The sequence below is a fragment of the Anolis sagrei genome, chromosome 4, assembly GCF_037176765.1.
Source record: "Anolis sagrei isolate rAnoSag1 chromosome 4, rAnoSag1.mat, whole genome shotgun sequence".
NCBI classification, from domain to species: domain Eukaryota; kingdom Metazoa; phylum Chordata; class Lepidosauria; order Squamata; family Dactyloidae; genus Anolis; species Anolis sagrei.
The window spans coordinates 15,881,512-15,903,946 of NC_090024.1; the positions used below are offsets into that span (position 1 = coordinate 15,881,512).

The 22,435-nt window shown below is 42.4% G+C and overlaps 2 protein-coding genes and 1 pseudogene across 9 annotated transcripts in view; 1 reads left to right on the forward strand and 2 right to left on the reverse strand.

Moving 5' to 3' along the window:
- The window catches only part of PHF20L1 (PHD finger protein 20 like 1), a 66,235-nt gene extending 56,234 nt beyond the window's left edge, over positions 1 to 10,001 (reverse strand). For 4 of the 8 annotated variants that reach the window (XM_060775891.2, XM_060775894.2, XM_060775893.2 and 1 more), the window contains exons 1-2: positions 9,811 to 10,000; positions 1,930 to 2,043 (exon numbers count right to left, since the gene is read on the reverse strand). In XM_060775891.2, the coding sequence (XP_060631874.2) occupies positions 1,930 to 2,012 (83 nt within the window). In that variant the 5' untranslated portion in view covers positions 2,013 to 2,043; positions 9,811 to 10,000. Of the gene's footprint in view, positions 1 to 1,929; positions 2,044 to 6,356; positions 6,465 to 9,810 lie in introns of those variants that run through there. The other 4 variants (XM_060775888.2, XM_060775892.2, XM_060775889.2 and 1 more) reach the window with 4 other exon arrangements.
- A 4,905-nt stretch (positions 10,002 to 14,906) lies between these two features.
- TMEM71 (transmembrane protein 71) overlaps positions 14,907 to 22,435 on the forward strand; it is a 29,330-nt gene continuing 21,801 nt past the window's right edge. The window contains 2 exon segments of the mRNA XM_060771708.2: positions 14,907 to 14,993; positions 14,995 to 15,137. Of these exon segments, the coding sequence (XP_060627691.2) occupies positions 14,907 to 14,993; positions 14,995 to 15,137 (230 nt within the window).
- LOC132772686 (phospholipid scramblase 1 pseudogene) lies at positions 19,391 to 20,702 on the reverse strand (annotated as a pseudogene).

The following is a 22,435-nucleotide window of genomic DNA, read 5'->3' on the forward strand; positions in this document are numbered from 1 at the left end:
ATGACATACAATTAAAATGCATGCATCACACATACAGCTTCCTTGGACATCAAAGAAAGAAACATAATAAAAATCCTTTAGATAAATTCAAGAGAAAAGTGTAAACAAGCACACAAACTGAATACAACTTGTAAAGCAAGATGTCAAACTTGGCCCTCATTTTCTTTTTAAGGGGTGCATTATAGTCATCCAGCGTAGCTTATGTTACCTGATAATTGTAGTTACAGTAATAATTGTAGCTACAATAGTTACGAGAAAAACATAAACAAGCACTCAATTTGTGCCACTTCTGCATTAGCATCCCATAACTAGAGAAGTTTCACACATTTTAGAAGGGGGAATGCAAAAGCACAAATGTCATTCTATATATATGCTCCTTCAGATTATTATCATTCTTTTCCAAGAAAAATAGCTATTTAGCAGTGGAACTCACTGCCTCGGAGTGTAGTAGAGGCTCCTTCTTTGGAGACTTTTAAACAAAGGCTGGATAGCCATCTGTCAGGGATATTCTGAATGTGCTTTTCCTGCATGGAAGAGGATTGAATTAGATGGCCCATTCAGTCTCTTCCAACTCTATGATTCTATGATTCTAAAAGCCAGAGAGTTGGTCTATCAAAATTACTTTTTCTCTATTTACCATGAACAACATCATTTCAGGGAGTTGTCATGCATGCCATCAGACTGTCCTTGCCTTCAGGTTGATTGCTGAACAAGATGACCATGACATCTTCACTGAACCCAAATATATTAAAACTAGATATCCCAGATGTCACTGATTGATCATCCCATGGGAGGGGAATCCCATAAACTACCTGGTGTTTTGTTTTGCTCCATACCAAGTATTTCAGCTTACACACCATATGAGACAAAACACAATTGCAATTGGTCAGCATACTGAAAATGAAGCCCAATTCAAAGGAATTAATTCAGGTCCCCATATTTAAGGGAGCAATTATGAGGTACTCAAAGCAGGTTGCAAATCTACCAGAATCACAGTATCTAATATGTAATCACAACCATACAACTAAAATATAACACCAAATTAGCCTTAAAAAGTTTTCACCTTCTGTACAACCCAAATTAATCAACCTGGTACATAAACACTAATCCAAAAGGAGGAAAAACTGGAACTTGTCGTAACAGCAGATAAGAAAGAAAACATAGCGAAGACATGAATGGAGAGCATTTCCAAGCCTGGAGTCCATCACTGTAAAAGCCTTTTTTTGACAGCTGTAAATCTTACTTCCTATAGTAAAATAAGGCCTATTTTGAAAGCTAATAAAGAGGGCTAACAAAAGGGAAGTTGTCTCCAAATTGCTGTCCCCTGATACTTTGGATTAGTTTAACCCACAGTCCAAACAGCCAGTGATCTGGGACAATGGAAAGTGCAGTCCAAAACATCTTGAAGGATCTAGGTTGGGAAAAATCATTTCTCTTGGTGAAGACTATGAAGACTATGGTCATACATCCATAGAAGGTATTTTTCAAGTGTGGCCTTATGACTTCTATCATGCTTCCTTCACAACAACCCTACGATTCCTATATCTATCAGCCTAATGATTCCTGACACAATGTTATCGAAGATCTTTTGTATAGCTTATAAAATATGCTTATTCTCTATAGCGCCCTGCATAAAAAAGGAAAAAGCCTGTCCTGCTATTAATGGAATACCCACAAGACATATAAATCATATTTATGAGGCACCAGAATACATCCATGCACTTAAAACACAATCATCAGACAAGTAAACCTGGCATTTATGTTCTGGTCAAATCCTTCTATTACTTTAATGTCTCTTTCAAAAAGATGACCTTGCCTCAAGCTGCCTTAAGAAGAAACAGTGAAGATGTGTGCATGTTTGTTAGGTGTGTCATAGATTGTGCAAAATCATTCTTTACTTAAATCAAACATACACATCGTTGTCCATACCATTTTTGCAGATAATCCAGTGCTTCCAAGCGAGCACCAATCTCAAATGTGATCCCAGGACGATTCGGAGGCTTTCTGCTCATCTTGAGAGTGTCTCTCCCTTTATCTTCTCAGCTACAGGCAGAAAGAAAATGTGTTACTACCATGTGTTACTACCATGGAAATAATCTTGGTTTTATTTTTAGGACAATAAAAAAGATAGTATGTCAAATAAACCATAACTGTGAAAAGATTTTAGAAGTAAAAAGAGATTATGAAATCATATGAATGAAATACTATGCACAGTTCTACAGAAGTCTCACTGAATTCAATAGTTCATTAACAAATGCTAGAAATTTCTTCTTCCCAATTGCTCTCAAAGGTGCTGATGGATTCCTTTATGCCTTCTTATGCAAAAACAAAGCTATATCTTTGGTTTAAATGGCAATTTCATTCAGGTTTGCAGTGTAGGATTTGCAGCCTTAATTAAAGGCATGCCATACTTATGAAGTCCCAATCACTAAGTTTTCAGTGAGGTAATCGTGTCATCTTCATTTAATCCAAATATGTCTGAAAGCAAATTATTAATGTAGATGTGAATTCTCATAAAAAGAGGTAACACAATGAACTCTACACTAAAGCCATTTTTAAAGTATCAAAACCAAAATAAAATAGAAAACAAGAAATGAAATACAAAATGAAATCATGCCTGTTTTCAGGGCACTCAACGTAGACCTATTATAAGTTTTCCTATATTTTTGGAATATATACACCACATACGTAAGAATCATGTTACTCACAGAAACTGTTCTTATAGTTTGAGACTGTACATATTTTGTCAGATTAAAAAAAATATGAAATGTCTATCTACCTTATAGTGAGCTAGATCATAAATTCATTTAACTCAGTACTATTTGCACTGACTAGGAGCAGGTCTAAGGACTACAGGCTGGGATCATAGCAAATCCTCATGGGATCATCTTCCCCATAACTCATGAAGAAGGGCAAGAGCCCCACTTTGATCTGGACACAAACATTAATTAGAGTTGGACTGGCTATAGCTAGATTAACAAACACAAGCAAAAAAATCTCAAAACCCTAATTTGAAACCCCATTAAGATTGAAAAGAAATACATATAAAAGTTACGGAAACCAAGGCCAGACAGGATGCTTTCGGGAGCTGACTATGGTTAGCACAGAAAAAAGAAGACAGAGAGGTGATATGATACCCATATTTATGTAAATATCTAAAAAGTGTAGGTAGAAGATAGAGCAAGCTTGTTTTATACTGCTGACTAGATAACAAACCAATGGGTTAACTTGCAAGAAAAGAGTTACCATATAAACACCAGGAAGAGCTTAGACAGTAGATGTTTCTTAAGTGGAACAGCTGGTGAGTGTGAAATAGTGCTTTAGAATGAATTATGGTCTCTCCTGATTTAGGTGTCTTTATATAGAGGTTGGATGATCATCTTCTGAGAGTGCTTCAGTTGTATATTCTGGCATGGAAAATGTTGGACGAGATTACACCTGAAGTCCCATACATCTCTATGATTCTATATAATTCAGCATGTACATTTGCTACCACCAGCCCCTTTACACACGAGTCTCTTGAAATTAAAAACAAAAGTGAGAAGCCACCAAATGATATTTTAAGCTGTCATTCATAAAGTATACTTTCTCCCTTGCAAATCAGAATACAGAGCCTAAATTAATTAATTGTTCTTCCTAATGTTTAGGTAGAATATCTTTTTCTGCACCTTAAATCCACTGTCCCATATCCTAGTCTCCAGAGCAGCAGATAATAAGCTTGCTTTACTTTCAAGATGACATCCCTTCAAATATTTAAACATGGCTATCATGCTCCCTCTCAGTCTTCTTTTCTCTAAGCTAAACATACCCAGCCCTCTGAGCCACTCCTTGCAGGAATTCGTGGATCCCCGACCTTTGATCATGTTGGTCTTCTCCCTCTGGACACATTCCAACTTGTCAATATCCTCCTTGAATTGTGGTGCCCAAAAATGGACACAGTATTCCAGGTTTAACTAAAGCAGAATAGTGGCACTTCCCTCAATCTACACATTGTTTTGATTATGTGATTTTAATGTATATGTTGTTTTTATGTTGATATGTGTTCAAGGCATTGAGTTGTGTCTTTGTGAGCTGCCCTGAGTCCCCTTCAGTGAGAAGGGTGGGATATAAATATATAAATATAAATAATTAATTCCTATTGATGAAAACCCAGAATCATATTTGCTTTTTTAGCTGTCATGTCACCCTACTGCCTCATCTTCAACCTGTGCTCTAGTAATACTCCAAAATCTCTTTCACATGCATTGCTTTCAAGCCAGACGTAACCCATCATATATCTCTGTGTTTCATTTTTATTGCCTAAGTGTAGTAGCATACATTTCTCCACGTCGAAATTCATGTTGTGAGTTTTGGTCCATCTCTCTAATCTGTTATGGACATTTTAGATTCTGATCCCTGTCCTCTGGAGTATTAGCTATCCTTCCCATATATGGTGTCATCTAAAATTTTTGTAAGCATGCTTTCCATTGATACAGTTCTTTAGATCTTCCATTTCTTCTCCACATTGGAACTGCTAGAAATTTTACCTCCAATATCTCATTTTTAAGAAAATTATTTCTGTTAAGAACTTTCTTCTCTTTCAGTATTCCTGAACACACTCTTTCAGTATCCCTGAACACAGCCCACTAAGTTTACTGAAATCACCTTAGTAGAATAATAGAATCAGAAGAGACAATATGGGTCACCCAGTCCAGCCCCCTGCCATGCAGGAAAAGCACAAAGTACCCCCGATAGATAGCCATCCAGTCTCTGTTTAAAAGGCTCCTAGGAAGGAGCTTCCACCGCACCACGAGGCAGAGTTCTACTGCTGAATAACTCTCATGGTCAGAAGGTTCTTCCTAATGTTCAGGTGGAATCTCCTTTCATGTAATTTAAAGCCATTGCTCTGAATCCTAGTTTCCAGGGCACCAGAAAATAAGCTTGCTCCCTCTTCCTTATGGCATCCTTTTACACATGGCTATCATGTCTCCTCTCAGTCTTCTCTTCTGCAAGCTAAACATACCCAGTTCTTTAAAACACTTCGTACAAGGCATGGTCTCCAGACCTTTGATCATTTTAGTTGCCCTCCTCTGGACATATCCCAGCTTGTCAATATCTCTTTTGAACTGTGGTGCCCTGAATTCAACACAGTATTCCAGTTGAGATCTGACCAAAGCAGAATACAGAGGCACCATGACTTCTCTCGATCTAGACATCAAGACTCCTTTTGATGCAGCCCAAAATCCCATTGGCTTTTTTCATCACACTGTTGGCTCATGTTCAAATTGTTATTTACAAAGACTCCAAGATCTTTCTCACATGGACTGTTGTCAATCTAGGTGTCACCAATTTTGTATCTCTGCATTGCATTTTTTCTGCCTAAGTGTAGTATCTTACATTTGTCCTAGTTGAAATTCATTTTGATCATTGCGGCCAATCAGCTCTTTAATGTGTTAAGGTCCTTTTGAATTCTGATCCTGTCCTCTGGAGTATTAGCTATCCCTCCTAATTTGGCGTCATCTGCAAACTTTATAAGCATGCCTTCTGTTGATAAAGTTATTTAGATCTTCAATTTTTTCTCCACATTGGAACTGTTAGAAATTGTGCTCCAATATTTCATTTTTAAGAAACTTCTGGGACTTATTATTATTATTATTATTATTATTATTATTATTATCATTATTTGTACACTGCTAACATCTCCCAAAGGACTCGGTGCGGCTTATAAAGGCCAAGGCCCTCAATAAAACAAACACATAACAAAAACAACAATAAAACTCAAAAAGCAAACCAATAAACATTAAAGCAATAACAGTAAACATTAAACAATAACATCATGACACATTTAAAAACTAGGGCCGGGCCAAATGCAATGAATAAAATTAAAAGTGCTGGGCATGACAGGTGAAATGTAAGGATTTTAGAGTAGGTGCGATGTGCAGACAATCTTAAATCTCTAATAAAGTGCGTTTGGGACATGATGCTGGGAGTTTCCTATTCTGGAAAGGCACACTGGAACAGCCAGGTCTTCAAGCTCTTCCTAAAGACTGCCAACATTGTGGCTTGTCTGATGTCATTGGGGAGAGAGTTCCAGAGTTGAGAGGCTACCACAGAGAAGGCCTTGTCCCTCGTCCCCACCAAATGCGCTTGCGACGCAGGTGGAATCGTGAGCAGGGCCTCTCCAGATGAACGGAGGGATCGTGTGGGTTCATATACTGAGATGCGGTCATATTTACAGTGCCTACAGGTAAGGAGTCGTTTGAAGGATTCTCTGGGGATGATGGGTCAATGAGTGAAGGAGAAGAAGGAGACACCTTGGACTGGACTAAGATAAGACAAGTGCAAGCTATTTGTGGGGATCCAACAACTAGTGATACCTTTATGGGGTTCCCTGGGGGTGAAGACTGGCAATCAGGGGATCCAACCGAATCTTGGGGGGATCTAAGTCTTGACAGGAGATGGAGGACTTGGAGGGGAAGACAAGGTGGCTCACGTGAAGAGCTGGAAGCAGCTGCGGGGGATAATGATGGGGCGGTGGTCAGTTCATATTCAGATGATGAGTTGTAAATAAAAGTGGGTTCAGGGATGAGGGGACACCATGGATTGGACTAAGATAAGAGAAGTGCAAGCTATTTGTGAGGAGCCAACAACTAGTGATACCTTTATGGGGTTCTCTGGGGGTGAAGATTGGCAATCAGGGGATCCAACCAAGTCTTGGGGGGACCTAAGTCTTGACAGGAGATGAAGGACTTGGAAGGGAAAACACGGTGGCTCATGTGAAGAGCTGGAAGCAGCTGCGGGGGATAATGGTGGGGCGGTGGTCAGTTCATCTTCTGATGATGAGTTGTAAATAAAAGTGGGCTCAGGCGTGAGGGGTCCTTGCAGAAGGCAAGGTGTTGGAATAGAATCCGTATGTCCAATGTATTGTCGAAGGCTTCCATGGCCGGAATCACTGGGTTGTTGCAGGTTTTTCCGGGTTATAAGGCCATGCCTCTAGAACAAGGGTCCTCAAACTAAGGCCCAGGGGCTGGATACGGCCCTCCAAAGTAAATTACCTGGCTCTCGCTCTGGGTCAACCTAAGTCTGAAACGATTTGAAAGGACACAGCAGCAGCAACAACAACAACAAAAACAATTCTATCTCATCAACAGGCCCACACTTCCCATTGAAATACTAATAAGTTTATATTTGTTATAATTGTTCTGCATTTTAATTATTGTATTGTTTTAAAGTGGTTTTTTGCACTACAAATAAGATATATGCAGTGTGCATAGGAATTCATTCATGCTTTTTTCAAATTATAATCTGGCCCTCCAATAGTTTGAGAGACTGTGACCTTGCCCTCTGTTTAAACAGTTTGAGGACCCCTACTCTAGAACATGGCCATATAACCCGGAAAAACCAACAACCCAGTGTATGTCCAATGTAATTCTTTGCCTAAATGTTTTTTTGTAATCTAATGTACCCTGGCCGCCGACCGTTGGAATTTCCGAACCGTTTTCAAGGGCGGCCCCACGTAGAGCGCATTACAGTAGTCCAATCTAGTGGTGACCAAGGCATGGACCACCCCGGACAGATCGGCAAGGTGTTGCCGATATGTCCAATGTAATTCTTTGCCTAAATGTTTTTTTGTAATCTAATGTACCCTGGCCGCTGACTGTTGGACCAGTTGGAATTTCCGAACCGTTTTCAAGGGCGGCCCCACGTAGAGCGCATTACAGTAGTCCAATCTAGTGGTGACCAAGGCATGGACCACCCCGGACAGATCGGCAAGGTGTTGGAATAGAGTCTGTATGTTCAATGTTATTCTTTGTCTAAATGTTTTTTCTGTAATCTGATGTACCCTCTCACACTGGAAATTGCAATAAAAAGAACCTATGCTTCAAAGGAAATCTTTGAAATCTCCAATACCAAGTCCCATAAGCACTTTATTAGAACTAAGATTGCCGCACGCTGCACACTGCACTTGCCCTTATATATCACCTGTCACATCAGCACTTTTAATCCTGTACCCATTACTCTGGCCCGGCCCAGTTTTACTGTGCATTAGTGTATTGTTTATTGCTTGTTGTTTATATTGCTTTAATTGTTTTTAATTTGCCTTAGGTTTTGTATTGTTATATTGTGTGTTGAGGTCTTCAGGTCTTGGCCTTTGTAAGCTGCATCGAGTCCTTCGGGAGATGCTAGCGGGGTACAAATAAAGTTAATTAATAATAATAATATATGGAGATGCGGTCACGCAGGTAGGTGGGTCTCAAACCGTTTAGGGCTTTCTAGGTGAGTACCTGCACCTTGAATTGGGACCGGAAGATGAACGGCAGCCAGTGGAGCTCCTTAAACAGGAGGGTTGACCTCTCTCTGTAAGGAGCACCAGTTAACAACCTGGCCCTCGACCGTTGGACCAGTTGGAATTTCTGAACCGTTTTCAAGGACGGCCCCACGTAGAGCACATTACAGTAGTCCAATCTAGTGGTGACCAAGGCATGGACCACTCCGGCCAGATCGGCAAGGTGTTGGAATAGAATCTGTATGTCCAATGTCATTCTTTGTAAACAATGCTTTTCTGTAATCTGATGTACCCTCTCACGCAGGAAATAGCAATGAAAAGAACCTGTGCTTCAAAGTTATTGAGAAGTCATTCATGACACCCGAGGCTGTTGGGAATTGTGGGAGTTGAAGTCCAAAACACCTGGAGGGCCCAAGCTGGCCCGTGCCTGACTTGCATGCTAGAATTATGCATCCTAGAATTATGAAGTTCAACATTGACAAATGCAAGATACTCCACTTTGGCAGGAAAAACGAAATGCAAAGATACAGAATGGGGGACAATGCCTGGCTTGAGAGCAGTACGCGTGAAAAAGATCTTGGAGTCCTCGTGGACAACAAGTTAAACATGAGCCAACAATGTGATGTGGCGGCAAAAAAAGCCAATGGGATTTTGGCCTGCATCAATAGGAGCATAGTGTCTAGATCTAGGGAAGTAATGCTACCCCTCTATTCTGCTCTGGTTAGACCACACCTGGAATATTGTGTCCAATTCTGGGCACCACAATTCAAGAGAGATATTGACAAGCTGGAATGTGTCCAGAGGAGGGCGACTAAAATGATCAAGGGTCTGGAGAACAAGCCCTACGAGGAGCGGCTTAAGGAGCTGGGCATGTTTAGCCTGAAGATGAGAAGGCTGAGAGGAGATATGATAGCCATGTATATATATGTGAGAGGAAGCCACAGGGAAGAGGGAGCAAGCTTGTTTTCTGCTTCCTTGGAGACTAGGACGTGGAACAATGGCTTCAAACTACAAGAGAGAAGATTCCACCTGAACACGAGGAAGAACTTCCTGACTGTGAGATCCGTTCAGCAGTGGAACTCTCTGCCCCGGAGTGTGGTGGAGGCTTCTTCTTTGGAAGCTTTTAAACAGAGGCTGGATGGCCATCTGTCAGGGGTGATTTGAATGCAATATTCCTGCTTCTTGGCAGCAGGGGGTTGGACTGGGTGGCCTATGAGGTCTCTTCCAACTCTTTGATTCTATGAATTAGTACAGACTGATGCCTGTTTGACTGCCATGACAGGCCCCATCTCCACTGACCATTTAGTACAGCAACTAACTCCTTCAAAAGTGTGTGGAAGAAGGGCCCTGAACGTGGTTGGTTGTCATCATAGTCAGCATTCAGGCCCCGAGCTGGCTCCATAGTCCCGTGCAGGCCCTCAGAGAGGCGGGCGGGCGAGCAGGCCTTCCCCTTGGAGGGAGAGAGGGAGGCCCGGGCCCTGCTGGAGCGCGGAGAGAGGCCTAGCTGTTTCCCAGGCGACCCCTAAGCCTACGCCTTTCCTTACCCGGGTCCCTGCTCGCTCGTTCTCTCGCTCCCCCGCCTCGTCAGCAGCCGAGGCAGCAGCAGCAGCAGCGCCGCCTCCGCCCCGCGTCCTCCTCCTCAGCGAGCCCCATCGCCGTCTCCCGCTGGCCCCGCCTCGAGCGCCCCGGCGCCTACTCCTGCCGTCATCTCCCCGCGACGCGCCGCCATCTTCCGGCTTCGGATGATTGGTCACCTCGTTGTCACGTGATAAAGGAAACCAAGGCGCTGGGCGAGGAAGCGTCGGGAGAGCAAAGGCGGCCTCGGAAACTGAGCATGCGCAGAAGGGAGGAGCAACAGGGAGCTATAGAGGTTGCAAAAAAGGTGATATCCCAACACTTCCGGCTGTCAATAAGATGTGCAAAACAATGTAATATAACTTTTTTTTTGCTCCCAATAAGATGTGCAAAACAATGTAATATAACTTTTTTTTTGCTCCCAATAACATGTGCAAAACAATGTAATATAACTTTTTTATTTAAAAAAAATGAAAAATCTTTTTCCTCTTTGAATGTGCTGGGTAAGTTACGGCAGAAAAAAATATATAAGAAGCAATGAACAAAATCTGGCTACCAGTATTAAAAAACTCTAAAATTATAACAGCAAAACAGCAGAGAGGAAACAACCAGGCACATCTTAACACCTCTCAACAAAAGATTCTCCCAGGCTCAGCCAGGCCTTCAAATGCTAATGAAGGTGGTCAGTTGAAACATTCACACCTAGCTCCAGCAGAGAAGAGCTCTTTGTCCCACCCCAGCCATTCCACAGATATATAAACCCATTGTCCTATTTCCAACAGACCTCACTACCTCTGAGGATGCTTGCCATAGATGCAGGCGAAACGTCAGGAGAAAATGCCTCTAGAACATGGCCATATAGCCCGGAAAAACCCACAAGAACCTATAAGAAGCAATTGATGTAATTTATGTTTTTGCAAAAATATATTCTGGCTCCCAAAGGATTGGCAGGTTAGTTAAGGCAAAGAAATGGGTATTATTATTATTATTATTTACTAGCTGTCCCCATCCAGCAAAGGATCACCGCCTATTGAAAGAAGATGCTGTCAAGGTGATGCATGCCATATGCCAGCAAATATGGAAAACACAAGAATGGCCATCAGACGAAAAAATCAACTTATACCCCCATACCAAAAAAGGGAAATGCGAAAGACTGCTCCAACTTCCGTACAGTGGCCCTTATTTCTCATTCCAGTAAGGTAATGCTCAAGATCCTGCAAGGAAGACTCCAGCAATACATGGAGCGAGAGTTGCCAGATGTTCAAGCTGGGTTTAGAAAAGGCAGAAGAACGAGAGACCAGATTGCCAATATCCGCTGGATAATGGAGAAAGGCAGGGAGTTTCAGAAAAACATCTACTTCTGCTTCATTGACTATTCTAAAGCCTTTGACTGTGTGGATCATAATAAATTGTGGCAAGTTCTTAGTGGGATGGGCATACCAAGCCACCTTGTCTCTCTCCTGAGGAATCTGTACAAGGACCAAGTAGCAACAGTCAGAACTGACCACGGAACAACAGACTGGTTCAAGATTGGGAAAGGCGTACGGCAAGGCTGCATCCTCTCACCCAACCTTTTTAACTTGTATGCAGAACACATCATGCGATGTGCGGGGCTGGATGAATGCAAGGCTGGGGTGAAAATTGCTGGAAGAAACATTAACAACCTCAGATATGCAGATGACACCACTCTGATGGCCGAAAGCGAGGAGGAGCTGAGGAGCCTTCTAATCAAGGTGAAAGAAGAAAGCGCAAAAGCCGGGTTGCAGCTAAACATAAAAAAAACCAAGATTATGGCAACAAGAATGATTGACAACTGGAAAATAGAGGGAGAAAATGTGGAGGTCGTGACAGACTTTGTATTTCTAGGTGCAAAGATTACTGCAGATGCAGACTGTGGCCAGGAAATCAGAAGATGCTTCCTTCTTGGGAGGAGAGCAATGTCTAGTCTTGATAAAATAGTAAAGAGTAGACACATCAGACTGGCAACAAAGATCCGCATAGTCAAAGCCATGGTATTCCCTGTAGTAACCTACGGATGTGAGAGCTGGACCTTAGGGAAGGCTGAGCGAAGGAAGATAGATGCTTTTGAACTGTGGTGTTGGAGGAAAGTTCTGAGAGTGCCTTGGACTGCGAGAAGATCCAACCAGTCCATCCTCCAGGAAATAAAGCCTGGCTGCTCATTGGAGGGAAGGATACTAGAGACAAAGTTGAAGTACTTTGGCCACAACATGAGGAGACAGCAAAGCCTAGAGAAGACAATTATGCTGGGGAAAGTGGAAGGCAAAAGGAAGAGGGGCGACCAAGGACAAGATGGATGGATGGCATCCTTGAAGTGACTGGACTGACCCTGAAGGAGCTGGGGTGGTGACGGCCGACAGGGAGCTCTGGCGTGGGCTGGTCCATGAGGTCACGAAGAGTCGGAGACGACTGAACGAATGAACAACAACAGCTGTCCCCGCCACGCGTTGCTGTAGCCCACTCTGGTGGTCATGGGGGTTCTGTGTGGAAGGTTTGGCCCAATTCTATCATTGCTGGGGTTCAGAATGCTCTGTGATTATAGGTGAACTATAAATCTCAGCAACTACAACTCCCAAATGACAAAATCATTTTTTTTGTGTGTGAAGGACATAGATTGGGTTATTAGATGTCTTGTGTCCAAATTTGGTGTCGATTCGTCCAGTGGTTTTTGAGTTCTGTTAATCCCACAAATAAACATTACATTTTTATTTATATAGATTTATTATTTGAAACACAAAAAGATTAGTACACAGCAGACAAGGTCACTCTGCTGGCTGTTGTATCGGATCACACGTTGGACACTTCTCAAGTGCCTAGGACTGTGTGATGTATCGACTGTGTGATATATGCGGATCTGTGGCCTTCTGCAGCTGGCAGATGGTAATTTTGTCAGTGCCGATTGTGTTTAAGTGCAAGTCAAGGTCTTTAGGCACTGCACCCAGTGTGCCGATCACCACTGAGACCACCCTGACTGGCTTGTGCCAGGGTCTTTGCAGTTCGATCTTTAAATCTTCATATTGTGTCATCTTTACCAGGTGCTTCTCGTCAATCCGGCTGTCACCTGGGATTGGAACATCAATGATCCATACTTGATTTTTTTAACACGATCGTGAGTTCACGAGTATTGTGCGCCAAAACTCTATCAGGCCAATGGGTACTCCACCTCAGACATCAGAAGACCCGCAGAATTGTAATACCAACCTGCTTAAGTGTTGCATAATAGCTTGGGGGTTAGAAATTGATCACCTTGATTAACATTGAATGCCTTTCAGCTTCAAGGTTTGGCTGCTTCCTGCTTGGGGGAATGCTTTGTAGGGAAGTGATTACCTGGCCCTGATTGTTTCTTGTCTGGAATTCCTGTTTTTGGGTGTTATTCTTTCTTTATCATCCTACAATATCCCCACTGTTTTGACCAATGGCTAGGAAATTCTGAAAGCTGTCACCAAACAACTTACATTTCCAAGCTCTAAACCTGGCCTTTTCAACCTGTGGCCCTCCAGGTATTTTGGCCTCCAGCTCCCATAATTCCTGACCATGGAACAAGGGCTTCTGGGAGTTGGAGGCCAAAACACTTGGAGGGCGACTGGTTGAAGAGGCCTGATTTAAGTGATCCGTAGCTTCTTGTGTGTCCAATACTATCCCTCAGGCCCAACTTGTTGCACTCCAGGACAGGAATAACCCTCTGATTTTAAAACACCACACGTTGAATAGGGAAAAAAATCCTTTTATTGAAGATAAATAAAAGCAGCAAAGTAAAAAAGGCACTTTAAAGGAATAGGTAAATCCAATTAGGTAAGAAGATAAGCAGAAACAAAATTAGTCCAAGGTAAAGTTCAGCAAAGTCCGAAAACAAAGTCCACACCTCTCTAACAAAATCCAAAGAACCAGGAAACGTTGAACGAAGGCATGAGCAGGTAATCACAAGAGAGAAAAACCAAACCAGGAAACAAGAAATCCTTAAGCATTAATCTTCCAAGCAAGGCTTCTATAAGCCGAAGACAAGAACTTAGCATGATTCTAAACCAGGGGTCTTCAAACTAAGGCCCGGGGGCCGGATACGGCCCTCCAAGGTCATTTACCCAGCCCTCAATCAAGGTCAACATAAGTCTGAAACGACTTGAAAGCACACAACAACAACAACAATCCTGTCTCATTAGCCAAAAGCAGGCCCACACTTCCCACTGAAATAGTAATAAGTTTATATTTTCTAAAATTGTTCTTCATTTTAAGTATTGTATTCTTTTAAAGTGTTTTTGCACTACAAATAAGATATGGGCAGTGTGCATAGGAATTCATTCATATTTTTTTCCAAATTATAATCTGGCCCTCCAACAGTTTGAGGGACTGTGACCTGGCCCTCTGTTTAAAAAGTTTGAAGACCCCTGTTCTAAACAATGCTTCATCTGACTGTATTTTCCATGCTTGGAACTTTTAAACCTTTCCAAGCACTCAAAAACTGGTTTCACTTTCCTTGAGTGGCCCTTATCTTTTTCTGTTCAAGCCTGACAGAATACCGAAGGCATTGCTCGGCCTGTCTATTTTGACTAATTTCCGCCCGCCTATCTATATGCTCATTAGTTTCTGCAGATGCCGAGTTGTTTTCAAGCCCCAAATCCTGGGAACTCTCTGGGAGCAATTCAGGGAGTAAACCATCATCCTTGTGCCCTGTAGGAACATTCGCATGGGAAACTACACTTTGGACAAGTGTCTCTCTGTCATTCAATGCATCAATATCACTGACCAAACAATTGCCATCTTGAACCTCATTTGCATCATTCTCCACATCCAAAGCACCCTGATCCTGAAACACCATCACAGGCTGAACTCCAACACAATTAAATCTTCATTACTTTCCATTGCTTTTGGGATTGCGTACTGTGCTCTGAACCATTCTTTGCCATAAACCATGCAACACAAATGTCTCCTATATTTATAGCCGTTGATATCTTAATAAGCAACAGTTCTTCACTGGGCTAATCTTCATCTTCAAAAGACGCTTCTAAAGGAATGCGTGCAATGTGAGGCTAGGCTAGACTTGGCAGGAAACATGACCTCATTCTCTGGCTGCATTTCCTATTGCACAGCCCGTTTTCAAAAAGAAACAAGCAAGCTTTTCAGCATCTCCCCTTCTGTCCCATCAAAGTTCCCTTTGCTCTTCAGCTGCAGGAAGCATCATAAACAGATTGCACTGGACAGTTTCAATCTACAGTGAAAGTCTAATTCTGCAGATGGAGAAACCGCTGGTTTACTTCTGTAGCGGGGAAGATGGCTTTACCAGGTCTGGGCAACTTGATATAAAGTTTTTTGCTTAACAAAGATTTTGTCAGATAGTTTAGCAAAAGGTTGTTCCATTTACGGCTAATATGAGGGCTTCTGTGTGTATTGCAGGTCTATGTAGAGTAGAGAGATTCACAGTCACTCAAGCCTAAGGGGCAAACTATCTCGTTTGGTCCTTTGACTGAAATGGTGAAAAGCTAGACTGTGAATTTTCAATTTATACTAGATTGAGCAGTGCAATCCTTTTTCACATTTGGAAATCCATCTCACTGTATCAAGAGTAATTTGGAAATATGCACCACTGTATCCAGAGTGATTTATCTCCAGGCATGTATGTATGTGCTAGATTATACTAATCCTAATTAAGTTTTATAGATTTATTAATTGTCTTGCTTTTTTGGTTGCAAAATGAAAAAGAAAAATGCATATCAATTGTTGCTAATTGCCATGAAATCAACTTCAACTTGTATTTATTTATTTATTTATTTATTTTTTGCATTTATTGACCGCCCCTCTCAGCCCAAGGGCGACTCGGGGCGGTGAACAACAACAAAAAGGACAGTGTACAATAAATCTCGACAATACAAACCAGACAATACACACATAACATATACTTATACTAAAAATCCGCTTCGTCAAGTCCTGGGGTCATAGCCAAAATTCATAGTCCTAGTTCGTTCCAGTGTCGTTCAAGATACACTCAGTTGAATGCCTGCTCGAAGAGCCATGTCTTCAGGCCCTTACGAAAGGCCATCAAGGAGGGCGCCTGCCTAACTTCAACAGGGAGGGTGTTCCACAGCCGGGGGGCCACCACCGAGAAGGCCCGCTCTCTCGTCCCCGCCAGACGTGCCTGTGAGGCAGGCGGGACCGAGAGAAGGGCCTCCCCGGACGATCTCAAGGCCCTCGTGGGCTCGTAGGCCGAGATGCGGTCTGCAAGGTATTTTGGGCCGGAACCGTTTAGGGCTTTGTAGGATAACACCAGCACCTTAAATTGGGCCCGGTAGCGAATCGGCAGCCAGTGGAGCTGGGACAACAGGGGCGTTGTATGCTCTCTGTGTCCTGCTCCCGTTAACAACATGGCTGCCGCGCGTTGGACTAGCTGAAGCTTCCGGGCCGTTTTCAAGGGCAGCCCCACGTAGAGAGCGTTGCAGTAGTCGAGTAGTATTGACTTTATGGATGAGAAACCTCCAAGTTCTCAAATCAACTACTCTGGCCAGGCTTTCCAAATTCAGGCTTGCAGCTTCTTTCATTGAATCTGTTTACTGTGGTCTCCCCCTTCTCCAAATGCTTTCTTACTCACCAAATACGATATCCCTTTAGTGTTCTAAAGCAGAGGTTCCTGTCCCAAGTCTTCCCCTTTTCTATAATTAAAAAGATAAAGGTTTTCCCCTGACATTAAGTCCAGTCGTGTCCGACTCTGGGGTGTGGTGCTCATCTCCATTTCTAAGCCGAAGAGCCGGCATTGTCCGCAGACGCCTCCTAGGTCATGTGGCCGGGTGTACTGCATGGAGCGCCATTACCTTCCCACCGGAGCGGTACCTATTGATCTACTCACATTTGCATGTTTTCGAACTACTAGGTTGGCAGAAGCTGGGGCTGACAGCGGAAGCTCATGCCGCTCCCCGGATTCGTACTTGCAAACTTTTGTTCAACAAGCTCAGCAGCTCAGCGCTTGAACCCACTGCGCCACTAGGGACACTTGTTTCTATCATTACTTGTAACAATTTATTTTTTGGCAATTATAGTGTAATGACACAATATGTTAGGTGCAGTTACAAAGGGCAACCTTTCTACTGTAATTACATTTCATGGTTACTTTTAGATATATTTTGTGGAGTTGTGCATAGAATTCATTCCTACCATTTCTCTCAAGTCTTCCATTTCTTCGGGAGCACAAAACAGGAAGCTCCCTCCCCACACAAAAATTTGCTCAACACGAAATCCTTGTCTTGGAAAGAGAGTGCGTGTGTGGCGGGGCGTGCATGCAGGCCTGGAGCTCGCCTGCAGATGAGCGCCTCTTATTATACAGTAAAAGGTGCCTGGCTGCAGGCACTGGCAGGCGTTTGCGCTTTCCGGGTCCACCTTCACGCCATGCCACACACGCACTCTCTTTCCAAGGAGAGTGCGTGCATGGCATGTGAGGCAGGCTTGGAAAGTGAGCGCACCTGTGAGTGCCTGCAGTCGAGCACATCTTACTCTAGAGTAGGAACAGCAGGTGCCAGGTGAGAAGAATGGAAGCCTCCTTAAAGCCTGGGAAGGTGGGAAGCTCCCACCCCAAATAATGGCCTGATTTTTCGGGGCTCCAACCTTCCCAGCTCGTGCTTTAAAGAGGCCCCAACCAAAAACTGAGAACAGCAAGTTACCTCTTGAATCTTATAACAAGTGAAAGCATTACCTTCAAAAATAACTTTTTGGGCCTTTTCTGTGGTGGCCCCTCGGCTGTGGAACTCCCTCCCAAGTGAAATTAGATCTGCTGCATCCCTCTTGACGTTTCATAAATCTTGACTATGGGAACAGGCCTTTGTAGATTAGGTTGACCTGCTGACATGACGGCTTTTATGGAACTGACTGACTACTCCTTGGACAATGACTTAAACCGGTGACTGTTAACTGTTTCTGGGTTGTTGTAGGTTTTTTCTGGCTATATGGCCATGTTCTAGAGGCATTCTCTTCTGACGTTTTGCCTGCATCTATGGCAAGCATCCTCAGAGGTAGTGAGGATGTTTGCCATTGATGCAGGCGAAACATCAGGAGAGAATGCCTCTAGAACATGGCCATATAGCCCGAAAAAAACTACAACAACCCAGTGATTCCGGCCATGAAAGCCTTCGACAATATGTTGACTGTTTGATTGTTTTTATACTGTTTTATACTGTTTCATTGCTATATTGTTATTTAAATTGTATATTTATGTTTTTGGCTCTCGGCATCATCATGGGGTGCCAGTTTGTTAGCTGCCCTGAGTCCCTTTGCCAAGGTCAAGATAGGACGGGATATAAATGTCCGAAATAAATAAATAAATGATAAATACTTCCTATGCCCTGCACATGCCTAAATCTGTGAATGCATTTTAAGACCAAGGGCTCTTTCAGAATGAGGAAGGTATTAAGATGGTAAAAACAGACTCAAGAATCTTCCTCCTATTCAAAACAAATCCAGGAAGTTGTGATAGATGGTTGTAGCAATGCTTTGTGGTGTACATCTTTGCTCAACAGAGCTAATCACTAACTAAGTAGCACAACCACCACCAAAGAATGGTTGAACTTCAAAACAGGATTTTGGATGAGGATAACTCAATCTGTACTCAAACACTACAAATATCTCTTTCCCTTTAAAAAAGTGGTTCCAGTCCCAATCTGTTTTTGACCAGGGCCCAGTTGGACCAGAGACCACTTGGACCAGGGACTACTTTGACCAAAAACCACTCTCCAACATTAGTATCAAAAAGGATAGGCCTGGTCAGCCCTTAACCAGCATTCAGTTTCTGAAAACCTAACTGAAAATCAAAAGGTCTTTGAAGGAGTTCAGAATGATGATTCTTTGTGCCAGAGTGGCCAATTTGTGTCCCTCCAGTTGTTTTTGGACTGTAACTGCCATCAGTCCAAATCAACATAGCCCGTAATGAAGAGTGATACAGTTTGCACAACAACATCTGGACAGCCACAGATTGGCCATCACCGTATGTCCTTAACTAAGAATAAGGGGTATGTGTGTGTAATACAAGGATATATATATATATATATATATATATATATATATATATGAGAAACACAAAACAATAATTACAGTATGTAACATTTTGATATTTTTCAAAATATAATGCAGTATTTACAGGAAGTATACACCACAGGCAAAATTACACCACACATTCTAAAATAATTATTTATTGCAGTGTGTTATTAGCTGCAATGTATCCAGTATTAAATAAAGCTGTACCAGCACAAAAGGCACATAAGCAACTATGATACAAAAATATGTAGTTTTAGAGACATATACCATTGACCTTCATATCAGTTTATGTATTTTACTTACAATATTTCAAATTTATACTAGAAAAATATATTAAATTATAAAATATAAGTCCTAGTTGTGTGACATTATGCATGCTTTTTTAATTTCATTTTTGTGGGTATTTTATGTGAGATCTTTTCTATCCAATGCACAAACTAAGGTCCGTTATTTCTTGCCTGGAGTACCATATGTTCACTACAGCACCTACATAATATATTCTTCTTTGAAAACTTGGCCATCACATTGGACCGAGCAAAACCAGAAGTAGTAAAGGATTTTCTTCACAAAAGTCTGTGTGTCACCAAGCTACAATTCGCTGACGATTCTCGTGACTGTGTTCAAAATACATGAAATCTATGAGGAAGGCGGCTGCAAGCGTGACGGCTTTCATTTTAACGTCAAGGTCCAGGGGAAACTGGACCCCAATGTCATCAGCGTCTGTAAACATTTCCTTCACGAGGCCACCCCACAGCTTAGAGATTCTGCCAACATTCGATTCCTCATCCAGTGACATCAGGTCGAATAGAATATCTGCCCCACAGCTGCATACAAGGAAAGGCCCAACAATTTTAAGTATATCCACGTGGGCTTCATTCTGGAGAGTAAATTTAGGCAGGCAGAGGTCCCAGTTTTGTATAACATACCCAATGGGAGTGCCAGGTGGGGCCTGGACTTCGAGCTTTTGCAAACAGCAAGGAAAACAACACCTGGAGCACCGAAGTGGCCGTGTCAACTGGATGATTTCTTGGCCCAAGTTGTTGAAGATTTTGATGGTAAATGGCCGATCTGCTCCACAACAAAACAGGGTACAAAAGTTGTTCTCCTCCAGTGCGTAGTACATTAGTTGACCAGTGTCATTTTTTATTTCGTAGCGGTTACACGTTTCAAAGGCAGTTAATATTTCTACAATCTCAATCCTTTGATGAAGCAGCAGCCGATCAATCTGGCTTAAATATTCCAATCCGGGAGGACAGTTGGGCAAAGGAGGAGGGGCAGGCATCCAAACCGTCTTCGGCTGATGGGGGTGACCTGCAGGATATCCATAAGGCCCTGGGGTGCTTTGGGTTAGGCTTCTTACTGATTCTAAAGGCCCAAAGAAACGTGGTCCAGGCGTATAGGTAGATGGTCTACGTCGTTCTTGTGATGGTGGAATCCTAGGAATTGAAGATGTGGCTGTGGGTATACGTGGCTGCATTGGTACACATCAGCATACAGCTGCTTTTTAGGGAGTTACACTGTTCTCTCGGCATGCCTCTTTCTCTTCACCCAACTGAAGTTGTTCTTTAATATTTTCTTGTACTGAGGACCATTCAACCCAATGAGCCTGAAGTCTTTGATGATAGAGCCACCTCACTGGTAGAACTTAGTTCTAGATATCAGTGGGCCTATTGTTAGGTCATAGCGTTCAGAAGCTGCCATTGTTCTCCAGAAGGTGAAAGAGGAAGTGGAGGAGACATAGGTACGGATCTTCCTAGACAGATGCCAAACTTAATGCTACAGATATAGAGGAGTCAAAGAGAAGTGAAACACACAAATGCGTGTGAGCCCTGATCTGGAGTCCAAAACTGCCTTGAAACAGTTCAAGCCCACTTCAAAGGGGGTTAGACTGAGAACTGTTTTTCACGAGGTCTTTTGAAGACTATCATTGCTTTGTATATCAAAAAGGACATGGGGAAGTACAGGTATACCTCAGTTAATGAAGTACCATACATGTGTTCCTGTGCATTATTTCTTTAACAGAATACAACAAAATCCACAAATGTGTAATATCTTAAATTGTTTGTTGATACAATTTGAAGCCAAGAAGGAGGAAAGTGGTTCTTGGTATCTCCTGGACTTTGATTCCAGGACCTTTGTGGATACCAAAATCCATTAATGCTCCAGTCCCATTATGTACAATGCTGTAAACCAAGCCAAAACCAGGGTCACAGCAACGTCTGTTGTAGAACTCCAATATGCTGATGATAATGTAGTCTGTGCTCATCCAAAAGAAGACCAACAAGTAACTCTAAACACCTTTGCAGAAGCATACAAAAACCTTGGCCTCTCACTGGACATCGATAAAACCAACATGCTCCATTAGCAGGCATTATTCAAACCCTCTGCAATGCCAGAAAAAAACAGCTTAATGGTGTAACATTAGAAAATGTTGACAATTTCTGCTACATTGGCAGCTACCTCTCCACAAAAGTCAACATCAACACCGAAATAAATCACCAACTTAGTCCTGTGAGTGCAGCGGTTTTTCGTACGAAACAGAGAGTGTTTGAGGATCAGGACATTCGTAGGTTTACCATGATGCTTGTTTACAAAGCATCCCAACCCTGTTATATGCTATCTACAGATAGTCAACTTCTGGAATGATTCCATCACCGCTGCCTCCGAAAAATCCTGCAAATCTGTTGTGATAGTTGGTTGTAGCAATGCTTTGTGGTGTACATATTTGCTCAACAGAGCTAATCAGTAACTAAGAGTTGCACAGCCACCACCAAAGAATGGTTGAACTTCAAAACAGGATTTTGGATGAGGAAAACTCAATCTGTGCTCAAACATTACACACAATATCTCTTTCCCTTTAAAAAAGTGGTTCCAATCCCAATCTGTTTTTGAGCAGGGACCACATTGACCAAAAACCACTCTCCAACATTAGTATCAAAAGGGATAGGCCTGGTCAGCCCTTAACCAGCATTCAGTTTCTGAAAACCAAACTGAAAATCAAAAGGTCTTTGAAGGAGTTCAGAATGATGATTTTTTTGTGCCAGAGTGGCCAATTTGTGTCCCGCCAGTTGTTTTTGGACTGTAGCTGCCATCAGTCCAAATCAACATAGCCAGTAATGAAGAGTGATACAGTTTGCACAACAACATCTGGACAGCCACAGATCGTCCATCACCGTATGTCCTTAACTATGAATAAGGTTTATATATATTCTAGCCGTCCCCTGCCACGCGTTGCTGTGGCCCAGTCTGGTGATCTGGAAAATAAAGCAACGTGAAAGTGTAGGTTTCTAATATCTATATATATAAATTTGTTAGGGGCATCCAACGGAGAAACAAAACTCAAAAAAACCCCAACGAAACTTAACCAAAATTCCCATGCCCATAAACACAACCCACAAGGTACAAACATATCTACTCAAAATGAAAAACAACACAACAACACACTCACAAAACGGCAAAACAACAAAACTCAAAAATCCCCCAACGAAACTTAACCAAAATCCCCGTGCCCATAACACAACCCACAAGGTACAAACATATCTACTCAAAATGAAAAACAACACAACAACA